This window comes from Musa acuminata, chromosome BXJ2-2 (assembly GCF_036884655.1).
Source record: "Musa acuminata AAA Group cultivar baxijiao chromosome BXJ2-2, Cavendish_Baxijiao_AAA, whole genome shotgun sequence".
In the NCBI taxonomy this organism is placed as follows: domain Eukaryota; kingdom Viridiplantae; phylum Streptophyta; class Magnoliopsida; order Zingiberales; family Musaceae; genus Musa; species Musa acuminata.
The window spans coordinates 21,681,983-21,695,536 of NC_088339.1; the positions used below are offsets into that span (position 1 = coordinate 21,681,983).

At 42.3% G+C, this 13,554-nt stretch overlaps 4 protein-coding genes across 4 annotated transcripts; 1 reads left to right on the forward strand and 3 right to left on the reverse strand.

Moving 5' to 3' along the window:
* Positions 1 to 270: 270 nt before the first annotated feature.
* Positions 271 to 3,470, reverse strand: LOC135605334 (BTB/POZ domain-containing protein At3g22104-like). The gene is made up of 3 exons (XM_065095312.1): positions 2,679 to 3,470; positions 912 to 2,018; positions 271 to 813 (listed from the first exon to the last, which is right to left on the reverse strand). The coding sequence occupies exons 1-3, from the start codon at positions 2,733 to 2,735 to the stop codon at positions 361 to 363; spliced, it is 1,617 nt and encodes a 538-aa protein (XP_064951384.1). The 5' UTR covers positions 2,736 to 3,470; the 3' UTR covers positions 271 to 360.
* Positions 3,471 to 5,206: 1,736 nt separating this feature from the next.
* LOC103970923 (uncharacterized) lies at positions 5,207 to 5,821 on the forward strand. Its single transcript, XM_009384841.3, has one exon. The coding sequence runs from the start codon at positions 5,207 to 5,209 to the stop codon at positions 5,819 to 5,821; it is 615 nt and encodes a 204-aa protein (XP_009383116.3).
* Positions 5,822 to 5,942: 121 nt separating this feature from the next.
* LOC135604930 (peroxidase 3-like) lies at positions 5,943 to 7,321 on the reverse strand. Its single transcript, XM_065094579.1, has 4 exons — positions 7,055 to 7,321; positions 6,787 to 6,978; positions 6,543 to 6,705; positions 5,943 to 6,460 (listed from the first exon to the last, which is right to left on the reverse strand). Exons 1-4 carry the CDS (start codon positions 7,262 to 7,264, stop codon positions 6,045 to 6,047), a joined length of 981 nt encoding a protein of 326 aa, XP_064950651.1. The 5' UTR covers positions 7,265 to 7,321; the 3' UTR covers positions 5,943 to 6,044.
* Positions 7,322 to 11,003: 3,682 nt separating this feature from the next.
* On the reverse strand, positions 11,004 to 12,477 carry LOC135604931 (peroxidase 1-like). The gene is made up of 4 exons (XM_065094580.1): positions 12,238 to 12,477; positions 11,952 to 12,140; positions 11,699 to 11,864; positions 11,004 to 11,612 (listed from the first exon to the last, which is right to left on the reverse strand). Exons 1-4 carry the CDS (start codon positions 12,454 to 12,456, stop codon positions 11,194 to 11,196), a joined length of 993 nt encoding a protein of 330 aa, XP_064950652.1. The 5' UTR covers positions 12,457 to 12,477; the 3' UTR covers positions 11,004 to 11,193.
* Between the last annotated feature and the right edge of the window lie 1,077 nt (positions 12,478 to 13,554).

Sequence of the window (13,554 nt, forward strand, 5' to 3'; positions counted from 1 at the left end):
CATATGAGAAGCATCATGCAGCGTTTCTATTATTCATGTCCTGCCCATAAGCTGTTCCAGGCAGTGCAAGCAGACACAGATGACAGACAAGTCTTCCCATGAGGCTTCATAAAAGGTGCAAGTACTATGGACAATAATGATTAAAGAGGAGGAGGAGAACAGGGCATTAGCTGCACAAATAGACATCTCAATGCTCAAAAACACATCAATCCAACCGCCTCTCATTGTCATCTGCTAAAGCTACTGTTCTCCATCAGCTTTACAGGAAGGAACAAAAGCAAAATCTCAGATTCTGGTGAGACCCACTCGTCAGTAATAATATGTACAAAAAGTATGTGGGATCGATGAATCCGTGTGAGATCATGAGCACAGCCTGGGCAGCGATCTGGCATTGCTTGGACTCACCGTTCTGTTCTTCTTCGTGGCCCTTGCCATTTGTGCTTGCATCTTCCTGCAGATCCTTTCCAATTCCATCACCTTCCACTGCATTCCTTGCAGCTGGGACTTGAGCTTCTCGTTCTCCGTCGACAAGTCCACCTTCTTCGCGTAAAGAATGATCTGCTCATCATCACTGAATCTATTCTCCTTGCTCGGATTTGCCTTAGGCAGAGCACCGCTGTGCTTCTTCAATTGGTTGACCTCCTTGAGCAGACTCCTGAGCTTCGATTGCTGAGAAATGAGAGCTCGGATGGCCGTTCTTGAGGGGAACTTCCTGTTGCTCGCAAGGTGTTTGCAGGATTCTGACGACAGCTTCTCGTAGTTTATTGCACAAAACATCTTCATCTTCTCCTCGCCCGATAATTGAGTATGAACCTGAGAATTCCATGAGCACAGCAGTGAAGAATCAGCTAAAACAAATCATTCAACTGGACACTTTAAAGGTTTTGCCTCACGAATTATTCCAAGGATACCTCGAGATACATGTCGATGGCACCGTAAATCGCATCATGGGAGTCTCTTGCTTCGTCCGGCAGAGCTGTGGCGAGTGCCACGAACTTTAAAGGCTTCAAAGAGGAATCTGGGGCAACTTCCGCCAAGTACGAGTCCATCAAGCTCCCTGCCTGCTTCAACTCGGTTATGGATTTACGACCCTCGATTCTGAGGAAGGACTTCAAGAACCTTAAGATTAGATTCACATCATAGAGGCTCTTCGTCCCTGAAGGAGCTGGAACCAGTAAATTATCTAACGTCGCTTGATCGAACTTGTTGCCTATCATACTCTCCAGTTTGCTCTGGCAACACTTGCTGATCTTCAAGGACGAGGAGATTCGAAGAACACCAAACAAACCCTTGCAGGACACACAGCTTGCATCAAGAGAGTGGAGCAGGTTGATGATGGTTTCAGCGGCCTCTTTCTTGTCGGACGAGGAGGCGTTGGACGCTGCACTCTTCAGGTAATGAGCAAGGAACCTACTGATCAAAACTTGATCTACTTTGTGAAGAACCATGCTCTTGACGATCTTTTCGATCATGGCGGGGTTCAGCACCACAAGATCTTCGAACCACCAAGCTCGGTGATTGCAATTTTTGGTGCTCATCGTGCTTCTCGTGTCGAACGAGAACCGGAACGCAGAGCTCTCAGGAGAGGAGACTGCCGGACTAACATCGCTGGCTGCTGTGATTCTACCAGCCAGGGATTCCAGAATTCTATCCATCAACCCCGAGGTGCTCGCCACCGGAAACAAATCTTGGCATTGTCTCAGGGCGAGTACGATCTCAGACCATGACCAGTAAGGGATCCCCTCGAGAGACTTCTGGATCAGCTTCAACAGGTTCACCGAGGAAGAAACGCCGCCATCAGTCATTTCCATGAAGTGAGCGACAGAGTGCAGAAGGCAGGTGGTGCGGGGAGTAATCCGAGTCGCGACATTGTTGTAGCATAACCTTGTCATCAACTCAAATGCCTCTGCTCCTCCAGGCAAGTCCGTGAATGCCACTTTGAGGGGTTTTGTGGCTGAAGCGATGGATGTTGGATCGATCAACTTCCTCACTCTTCCGCAGAAGGATGAGAGGACTTCCTGTAAAGAATCAATCGACTCAGACTACCAAATGCCTGCTAATAATGCTGTGAATTATGAGATGGCAACAGTGGCACACCAAAATGGCAAGCGAACAACTCACAACAAAGTAGGAATGGGTGAAACTAAAACTTCTCGAGGAAACGTTCCAAAGCATTAAATTCGTGGAAGAAACAAGGCAGCAGTAATGGAGAATGAAAAGTCCTCCCGAAGTACCGTTATTCGAAAGAGGCAAAGATGGTGAGCTGTTAGTACATGCATTCAATATGCACAGTGAAGCAAGAGAGCAGAATCGGTCCCTCTTAAGCGTCCACAGTAACTCCGAGCATGAAGACGACATGAGAGCATTGAGTACTCACATGAAGACTTCATAAATGAGAGAGAAAAGGATCCAAAAATTAGAAGACGGGGTAAAAAAAACAAAAGTAGGGAATCTGTTTTGCTTTAAACATTGAAAACAGATCAAAAAATTAAAATAAAAATATAGGAGGAAAAATTGTTCCTTCCGGAGAATGATAACATCAAATGCAAAAGCAGGAGGAGAAAACGAATCAGACAAAGAATCAAAATTGAACTCTCACTTCCAAGAAAAAGAAGACCTCAGTTACAATTCAAAGAAGTCCTCTTGGTGATCGTTGTGAACTGGGAAAGAAGGCTTACCTTATCAACCAGGAAGATCTCTTCCCCATTGACGTCCACTTCAAGATCGCAAGTCATCGCAGCAACTCGCAGCAGAATCACCACCAACAGGCTTTAACAAAAGGAAAAAGAAGGGCTTCGGAACGCTTCAAGAAATCCAACGAGTGAGCAGTAAGTATGACAAGAAAGTTCGCCAAAAAGCACCACAAGAAAGGACTACAATGATGAAGATGGGAAAGGAGGTGGAAGGCAAAAAAAAGGAACACACGGAATAATATCTTAAGGTGAATACAGGACAAAGGGAGGCAGCGTGAGTTCCTCGGCTGGTCAATCGACGAGAGAAGGAAAAGAAGAGAAAAGAGGGATAGGAGTCACATCGCCGAGTCACCAAGGCCCAGGAGACACAGAGGAAAGTGGGGGAGACGGGATAGAAGTAGATGAAGCGCCAAAGCAGAGTCTCCTGACATCTCTGTTGGGTCTCCCAGTGTCACAATGCTGCTTACTGATGCTCTTCCCTCTTCATGCCCAAAGCCTGGTGCACAAGGTGTCTTTCTTTTCGCTCTCCTTCTCTCCCTCTTTCAGCGTAACACCTCAACCTCACTGCTCATCACAGTTCTCCAACAAACAACATACGAACAAAACAGTGCATCTTCCCATCTTTAAAGTGCCTAAGCTTCTCCATCCAATCTTTATGTGCCCAAACTGCCCCTACTTCTGTTGACTGTTCTACCAGCGGACGGAGAGGGAGGAATGAGTGACAGGGACAGGGACAGGGGTGGATGCAATCTTTACCGGTTCAGATCAGCCCAATTACGTATCCTCTGTGTCTATTTCATGTGACGACTCTATTTAACATTGCCTAATGGACCCAAATAGGACTTGGTTTACCAATGCAGCTCAATCCATATGGCCTGATACGTTGATGCAAATAAACCTTCTGCCGGCCCATGAACATCTGATATATTTCATGTGACTCTATTTGAGTGAGATCTGATAAGGTTTGATGATGTTTTAAATTAGGGGATGCTAATCAAGATGAATCAATATGTCCTATTTATCTCATCTCGAATCCGAATCCGAATTTAATTTATGTATCTTGTCTATATCAGCCAACTCCTAGTCGAATTATAATTGTCATAATTACGTCCTTAATCCAACTCGGATACGGATTCGAGTTCTTATCGGGTGTGTTGAATAGTTGACCCGTTATATTATCCCATCAAGCCGTCGTCGTCTTCGCAGACGTCGCTGATATAGCACACTTGCGGAATAGCTGCAAGCAGGGCGAGATGAGGATGTTGAAGTTTCTGTGCGGGCGGAGAGCCTTGGGCTGGGAGGAGAGGCCGTCAGCGCCGGCGCACGAAGCACTGGCACGGCCAGCGGAATCCGCGTCGAGGCGGGTGACGGCAGGTGACGACAAGCCGCACAGGAGGAGGAGGAGGGCGTCGGCGTGGCGGCCATCTCTGGAAACGATCATGGAGAAAAGCGGAGAGCCGGACGCTGCGAATACGGCAGCAACTGAGGAAGCCGGTGGCTAGGAGAAGGCGAAGCCTAAGTCGGCGGCTGGGATCCGCCCTTGGGGCGTCATGCACGAGCATTGGTATGTGATCTGGGCACATGGCACCATCTTCGTTCTAAACATGTTTTTGAATCGACTAGCTGATGAGATCTTTTACTCAAATGCAAGTGCTCGAAAGCTTACGTTACATGCTAATCAAGTACATATTCCTTTTGTTTTCTCAGGCACGATCCAGGTTTTATGTTCACGTCAGAACTAGCAGCAGCACCAGCAACGCCATACTTGCTCTGAAGTGCATGCGGCAGTCAACTCATTCAAAAGGATTCGGAGACGGCATTGTTGGTGACGATGATATTGGAAATTAAAGTGAATTTTAGATTAGAGATGCTGATGTTAGAAAGGCTGTAGAATATTATGGAAGTGGAATTTGTGTCCCAGTCCTAATAGAATTTGCTCAGCGAATGATCTTTTTGTATATATGATATTTCTGATGGTTAATAGAAAGTTATTAGTCTTTCATGTCTCCTACACGATGGCACGTACGTGATGCCTTGACCGATGCATGGAACTGCCAAGCTTCTATGTCGCACGTCGAATTCGACATTTGCTTGCTTTTTCGTTCTTCTTTCGCCTAATTCAATTTCATTTCGAGTGTTGTATTTGCGACATCATCCTTTTAGCAACATTTGCGGGCGGCGAGGCTACGAGCGGGAGGAGCCGCCATCAATGCGGGCAGAGGAAGCAGTGGCGCCGAAGGAGGGCGTCGCCGTGGCGGCGCTCTAGGGCTGCGATCTCGTATGACCGTGGAACGCTGGTCACTAACGAGACGGCGGCAGTGGAGGGAGCCGCTGGTCGATCTCGTATGTTTATTGTCACTGACAGTGTATTAGCCCAATTTCTTTTCCAATCATTTGAGAAAGATTGTATATTAGTCCAAAATATCCCAAATCCCCTCAAAATAACCTCGAAATAGAGGAAAGCATCAGAAGCTTTCCAAGCCGCAAGCAACGCTCAGGATTCCTCCCCTAACATGCACTTCTGCTCCTCTTCTCCCGCAGCATCGTTCGCAGACAATGATGAGCTCGCCATGCCGGACACGGACAGGTTCTATTGCTGGCTGCTCCAATTCTTCGTCCTCTCCGGCCTCGTCGTCTTCTTCATATGGCTGAGCCTCCGCATCTCCGACCCCTCCTACACCATCGTCGAGGTCACCATCCTGCAACCAAACAACGGCACCGCCGACTCCACCGTCTTCTTCGGCATCGAAATCGCCAACAGGAACAGAGGCTGCAGGGTTTACTACAGCGACATGAACGTGTCGCTGTACGTGATGGATGCGAGCGTGGGGTCAACGACGATACAGCCTTTCTACCAGGGCCACGGGAAGACTGCCCAGGTGAGGGGAGGGGCGAGCTGCGGCCGGTGGGTCAGCGACGCCATCAGCAGCGGGACAGCGCAGCTGAGATTTGAGTTGATGGCGGCGGTGAAGTACAAGATGTGGTTTTGGAGGAGCAGACTGCACCGGATGAGCATGCAGGGAAGCGTCCACGTAGGGAAGGATGGGAAGCTCTCGAGAACGAGCAAAATGGTGAGAATGCGCCCTTCTCAGAAGAAACGGAGGTCGCGGCTCAAGCCTCAGAAGTAGTATCATATTATTGCCTACATTATTATTTTTATGTATAGATTGATTGTAATATATCCGTGCTTTGTCTGAGGAGTTATAATGCTAAATATCATCGATAAAGCCAATTCATCAAAGAAAAATGTTCCACAAATAAATATTATATTCAGCTGCTTTTTTATTTTTTGAATTCGCATTGAAATGCCAAATGAAAACAAACACAATAAGTTCGGGCAAGAACAGAGGCCTAAACATTGATGACAGCACAGTTCTTCCTGATTTCGCCTGCAGATCCCGTCTTTACCTCAATCCTGCCCATCTTCTCCATAGACAAGCCAAATTCTTTGAAGAAGACTTCCAGGGGACTGTTCACAAGCTTAATGATCGCCGACTTGGTGGCAGCATCAGTGGCCAGAGCTGCATCAGACCGGAAGAGGCCTCGTCTCCGGAGCAGGTGTTTGTAGTATCCCAGATCGAAGGTTCTGAAGCTACCCGGATCCATTTCCACAATCGTCGTCGTGTCCTTTGGAGTTTTGCACTTGTTCTTCCTCAGGTCGGCTGCGTAGAAGCTGTCTAGGGAGGGATCTTCGTCGCCTTTACCGGTGAAATTGTACAGCCGATTACTGAACGATCGGCAGTGAGAGACTCCGATAGTATGAGCTCCTACGATGAAGAGAGTTCGATATTAGTCCTCCTCTACAATCAAAATACATCTTAATTGACGAAACAATGTCGAATTGAGCACCTGACAGTACTACTAAATCTTTCAGATTTAATCCTTTGCTAGAAAAAGATGATCGAAGAGCAGTGAAGTCGAATGTTGGTGCAGGGAGCTCCTTGGATGCCTCCGACGACCTCGAGATCAGACCATCTCTACGTCCTGTTGGAACATTCCAATACGGGCCTCCCTAATGTGGTAAACAGAGTTGAATTTAAGTATATATTGGCTCTGATGGATAGGATAATCTAATTATATTTTGGCTACTTACTATGGCTACGACTGAATCCCTTGCAACCAAGGCAATGATATCTGCACAGGAAACAACCCCTGGGCATTCAGCTTCCACCAAGCTCTTCACTCTGTCCAGGAAATCGAAGCCACGGAGGCTTTGGTTCGGCAGTGCCGATTTCTCTGCTTGGTGCTTTCTGGTGGAGTTTATCAGCACAGAAGCATCGCAACCCTGAAAACAGGAAAAACGAAGAGCCATCAGAGCAGTGAAAAGGGAAGACAAAGAAGCATATCCTGTGGATGCTCACCCTCACAAAGCAGTCGTGGAAGTGCATCCTGAGAAGAGCAGCAGCAAGAGAAGGTGCATTGGGTACGTGCTGCTTTACGTAGTCAAAGATCATCTTCTCCGCGGTCGGGCAGCTCTTGTCATAGAAACCCAACTCAAGATCCGACTTCACACAGCTCAGTGAGCTCAACACAACACATATCAGAATGCACCTGACGCTCACGTTCCTCATTATGCTTCCTGTGGCCTGAAGCTATCTACTATGATCCTTCGATGGGGCAAATATATAGGCCTTCTCTGCTATATATATATACATATAGAGAGAGAGAGAGAGAGAGAGAGAGAGAGAGAGAGAGAGAGAGAGCAGTCTTTAAGTAATAGGTTTCAGCATGTATGTTCTTGGTTTCAAGGTAAAGCCTTGAGAAACTTGCCAGTGAATTCTTTGTTTGTATTCGAGAAAATGGAATGATGAACAACCTACAAACCTTTTTGCTATTCGTGTTCTTTGGTTAATTTAAAGTGTAATTTATTTTTCTTTTGTGTAGAACTCATTAATTATCACTGGGCCATGTTCTTGCACTATGAGTAGAGATGTTCTGTCCTGCCATCAGCTTCTTCCTTGTTTTGTGTGGGATGCCCATCTAACAAAGTGAGTACTACCTTACACACTATGAACAGATAGAACCAACGTAACAAGAAATCTTAGATGATGCGTCTCAAAGAAAAGAAAGGATAAATAATGCATATGCAGTGGATTACTGACCTGCGTATGATGCGTTAGCTGACCTAATAAATGATGGAATTACTACAGTAAGTAAGATGGTCAGACATCGGTCACAGTCAAATCTCTCCACTGAAATTAATCTCTCCCTGCAGCAATACAAGTTTTCATTTGTTTTATCTGTGCACGACACTGAAAAGTTATTTTGCGAAGCAGATCGGATTCCCTTTGCCTTTTCTTATAGCAACTTGTTTGATATATTAGGTCTGCTTGAGCTGCTTTTGCCTTGGAAACTTGGGTAATAGGGTATCTTTTAGGTGTACTCACTGTTGTTAACGTGAAAGACAAATGGATCCAAAGAGGTTGGTATATGATTAATCTTGGATTTATTCATACCAAAACTTTCTTCTATTGAAAATCGAAAATTTGATTACTATACCATACTATTATAGAAATACTCATAAGTAAGTTTTTAACGTATTTGATCAATCAGTTGATTATCTCATTTTTCTCTCTATACACATGGAAAACATTATATATATACATCAAAACATTTCAATAATTTTCAGATGTAAAGAATAATATTTTAAATTACTTATAGGACAAATATTTGAGAATTCGATTTCACTTAAATTTGTTAGAAGCTTTTCGAGCTTAGTGCTTGTAGCCTCATCAAAATAGTCAGTCTCATAGTACAGCACCTCTCTCCTCTTTAAAGACTTATATTCAGCGAAGATTGATTCAACATTCTTATCATTAATCTAACGAATGAATCATCATAGTAAAATTTGAGTCTCACAATAGGAAGGAACCAATTAATCTATCGAAGGACTCTTATGCATATTGCGATAAGGCACTTTTGCCCGATCATAAGCTAAGATTAATCCCACGACTAAGGTGAAAAATATTTAAGATAGATAATTTTGAGTTATTATATAATAATATACCTTAGTACGTGTCTTTTGAATATACTACAATCTAATGGCAACCATAGCAGATATCCAAAAGCCCAACTTAACTCATAACTAAGCTCCTTCATAAATTCATTCATTCCCCGGCATGCCGCTAAGATAGAAGGAAACCTGTTGTTCTGCATCATATTACTTGTGAATTTCTTCTTATTAATTAGCTATACAGATAATTATAATATTTTTTGTCATATGACATATCCCTTATAAAGAAATCGTGAACAATTAGAAGGAGAGGAGACGGAGGATAACATTCTTCTTAAACAATTTAATAGGTGACGACGAAATTAATAAGTCTTGAATATACTTTCTCATATCTATGAGAGGAGGAGACCTGAGGATATAAATATTGCTTTTATTCCTAAAAAATAGCTCAAGAGACTTAAATCTTTGAGGGAGAATCGATCAGCCAACTGCTTTAGAAATGTTTGAATCTCCAAGGAATCATTGCCTACGACAATAATATCATCTATATAACATAAAGATTATCATCGATAACTTGGCCTTGATAGGTCATTCCCTCGGTGATGAAGAAGTTGCCGTCTATATCCTCAACGGCCTAGGAGACAAGTACAAGGAACTGGCAGCAGCAATACGGGCACGTGATTCACCAGTGTCATTCGAAGAACTCTACGATAAGCTGACTGACTTTGAGATATATCTCAAGCATGAGAATAAATTGCTCAGATCATCTACCACGACTCAAGTCAATCAAAAATCCATGAGAAGGGGCAATCAGTATAACAAGACTATCAATAAAGGTTTGACCAAGATGTCTCCGAGCTCCAACCAAACACCTCCTCCACATCATCAACATTTCAATCACAATAACCAAGGTGGCTACTTTAATCATCAGCAGTCTTGGTGCCCTCAACACACAAACCAACGAAGAGTTATCTGCTAATTATGTGATAAAGTCGGTCACTCTACAAAGGTTTGTCGATCTCGATCCCGACTTCCTACACAATCACATTGGCCTCAAGCAAATCTCACGACTACTCCAAATACTACTAATCATAATTGGATCGTGAACTCTAGCGCATCTCACCACATTATCTCTGATCTACAGAACTTGTCGATCCATAACAACTATAGTGGACATGACGACATCATCATCTACCTCTACTACTCTAGTTACTGTTCCCATAGGGAACCATAGTACTTTTCCATATACATGTCGTCTTATCTCTATTAATGTAGCAATCTTCATCCCCTTGAAGTTATCCAAAGGTAGCAACTACACATCCTTACATGCTCAATTTTCTAATCTTCTATTTGGCTCTGATACCATGACAAAACGAAGAGTAAAATGATAAAAATAAAAAAAGCACATCTTAATTAGTATCATATAGTGTCTATTTATACATGGTGAAGGAGAGGATTTCCTCAACTGAGCAGCGAGATTTTCTCGTATAATTAGGAAATCTCACCTACGATGCAGTTGAGAAAATCTCTCTGTTATCACCAAATTTATCATTAATTGATGAGAGCAGGACAAAATGTATCAAATTATTCTAAACAACTCATACATATATATATATATATATATATATATATATATATATATATATATATATATATATATATAATTCTTACATCTTTGTAAAAAAGTATTTATTGCTACAACTCTATTAGTTTTATGAGTTATCAAAATAATATCATTTATAAAAAATTGACTCATTCTATTGATTTATTCTTCAAAATTATCTCCTATTTATACCCATTACAAAGTCAATTGAACGTGAGGGAAGAATCAAGCCTTACCCTTATCCTGTTAAATGTGAAAACCTAACAATTGATTAGATCAAATTAAATCATGATAATTCTTGCAATTATGAATGTGATGATAATGTTGACTTTTACTATTTGACATGATGATGTTTATATTATTTTTTTCGATTGCTAGTATCTTAATAACATTCTAACTATTCTGAAATAAAGACTATCCAGGAAGGATTTTGTTTGGCCTTTAAGAATAATTTTTATTGTGTCCACATCTAATCAAATTCTAAGATGATGATCGATATCCCTAGTAGATAATCTCCTCCATCTTGGAGAATTCTAAATATTATTAGGGATATTTTTCACTTGATATCTAACATGAATGATTGTAAAATAATGTATATATTTTGAGAAGAACTGGCCATTTATAATCTTTGGAGGAATTCATTTCTTCCTAACTTAGATAGATCTTATGGATTGTGGTGACATAAGCGAGATTCTTTCCTTTCGTTTTTTGGAGAACAGAAATCAATGTTGGAAGCGAAGCAACTGCAGTCAACTTAATCTTCCATTTTGCTTACAAATAAATGCATGCAGACACCCACAGATTGCACGCAGACATGGCGGCATTATTGTGTATGATGAAGAATTGGACAACCATCCAAACCACAAGACCGAACTCCCAAACTCGAAGCAGACATCAAACCAGAGGACCACCAATCACAGGTTTCATGAGAACATGAAGCTTATTTAGTTGACGTAAGCGCACTTCTTTCTGATCTCGCCTTTCTGGTGTGTGAGCACTCCGATCTTTCCCATGATAACCATCGAGCTCCCGAAATCCTTGAAGAACTCCTCTGCCGACGATGCCATGGCCTGGCGCTCGACGTACGCTCTCGTCTCGGGGTCGTGGAGGAGAGCCTCATCGGATGCGAAGAGGCCTTTCCCGTCGGAGACGAGCTTGTAGTAGCCCAAGTCAAATCTTCTGGGGCTCTTGGGATCCATCTTCACCAGGGTCCTCATGTCATCATGATCATGGGGCTTGCATTTCCTCTTCAACTTTTCTGCGTACTCCATGTCCAGTGATGGGTCCGTGTCGCCCTTCCCGCTGAAGTTATACAGTCGCTGCGAGAAGGATGAGCAATGGGAGAAACCGATGGTGTGTGCACCTAATCATGACAAGATCCAAAGTCATACTCGGATGTTTAGCCTTTTCTTCGAGAGAAGTACGAGTAGAACTATAAAGAAAGGGTACCTGATAGAACAACAAGGTCTTTGACGGTTAGGTTTTTCTGGAGGAAAAAAGCTTTGAGCTCGGTGATGTTGGCAGTCGGTGGTGACAGATTAGCCATGAGGTCAGAAGCTTCTGATTTGTTTCCATCTCTTCGACCAGTTTGAATCGGAAAATATGGTCCATTTGCCTGCAGATTCAAATGACTTCAGATATCTGAAGCAACCTTCCGAAACTCATGCTTCGGCTGTGTGTTGCATAAGATAACACGACTTACCAAGTAAACCGAATCACGAGCTGCCATGGCTATGATGTCAGCGCAGGAGACGATCCCCGGACAAGCTTCCTCCAGCTTAGCCTTGACCCGATCGATCACGTCGAAACCCCGAAGGCTTTTGTTGGGGATGGCATCCTTCTCAGCCACGTTGTTGTTCGAAGAATCCAACAAGATGGAAGCATCACATCCCTTCGTACAATAAACTTGTCATTATTACCCTATATTTTCAAGTATGTGGCGAAGTAAGAAGAAGAAGAAGAAGAAGAAGAAGGACGCAGTTGCATACTCTAACAAAACAATCTTGGAATTGCATCCGCAACAAAGAGCCTGCAAGTGTTGGGTCGTCAGCTATAATCCTTGTCATTTCGTGAAGAACTATAGCCTCTGCATGGGGACATGTATCGTTGTAGAATCCAAACTCGACGTGGGCTTCTGTCGAGCTACAACAAAGGAAACCAAGGAGCAAGAGCAGCAAGGATTTGGACAGAGCAATGGAAGACCTCATGTTGAGAAGAAGATGAAGGTTAAATTCTCTTTGGATGTCTGAATAGAGTAGAGAGCCATAGGTTGTTTATATAGATGAGTTGTTCAGGCTATCATACAAATAAAAATATGCTAATCTTTTGGTAAGCCCTCTTCTCTATTACGTATATAAGATTGTGGAGAGAAGATTGGAGTATAATGTGTTGGAAGAAAAGGGGTTGACTTTGTTACGCCGTAATAAAGTATACATCTGCTACGCAATCAAAGCTGTCCATTTCTATTGAGAATTTAGAAGATCCTTTTCACTTGGTAAATAACTTAAATTTCATTATCCACTACACTACATGAGGCTCACACCATCTTAGAAACAGCAAAACTATCCACTAATCTTCACCATATGGTCAAGTAATTTGATCATAATATATGACAAATAATTTGTTTATATCCCTTAACTATTTATTATGACCAGATCTATTCTTTCAAATAAAAATTATATTTATTAATTCGTATTCAAATATTATTAAAAATAGTTCTGAAGCACTAATAAATGATTTACCTTGTGGTATCCAAGCTAAACATAATCCTTATTGTATAACTCTTGCATGAAAAGGTATCATCAGTTCATAAGAACTATGAATGTGAGATTTATATTGGTATGTTTATATTTGTCATGCATTTTTCTTAAGGGTAGGCTAAATTAAAGGGTTATCTTCTATCTGTCAGAAGCAAATTTAGGGTTAGCTTTTATCTTATAGAGTCAGTCTACAGTAGATATACAAGATAATTAATCAACATTTATCAAATCAAAGTCTAGTAAAAAAGTAACTCTGGAGATGAAGGCACCATATTAAGTCCACTTTGCACTGTTTGTGACAGTGAAGGCTAGCATGCTGTCTGTTCTAGAGGAGATTAATGCTATATTGGAGGTTAAGTTGGACCCCTAAGTGCATGTTTTCTTTCGCTTTTGTCTTCAATGCCCATAAAATGGATTAAAACTTATCCTTGTTGTTATTGATAAGAAGGAACAATGATTCCATTAGCTTAGCTTGGTCCTCTCTCAAGATCACCCAAAAAGGTGAGTGAAGAATTGATGTATGTATGTATTCATTTCATATTTGCC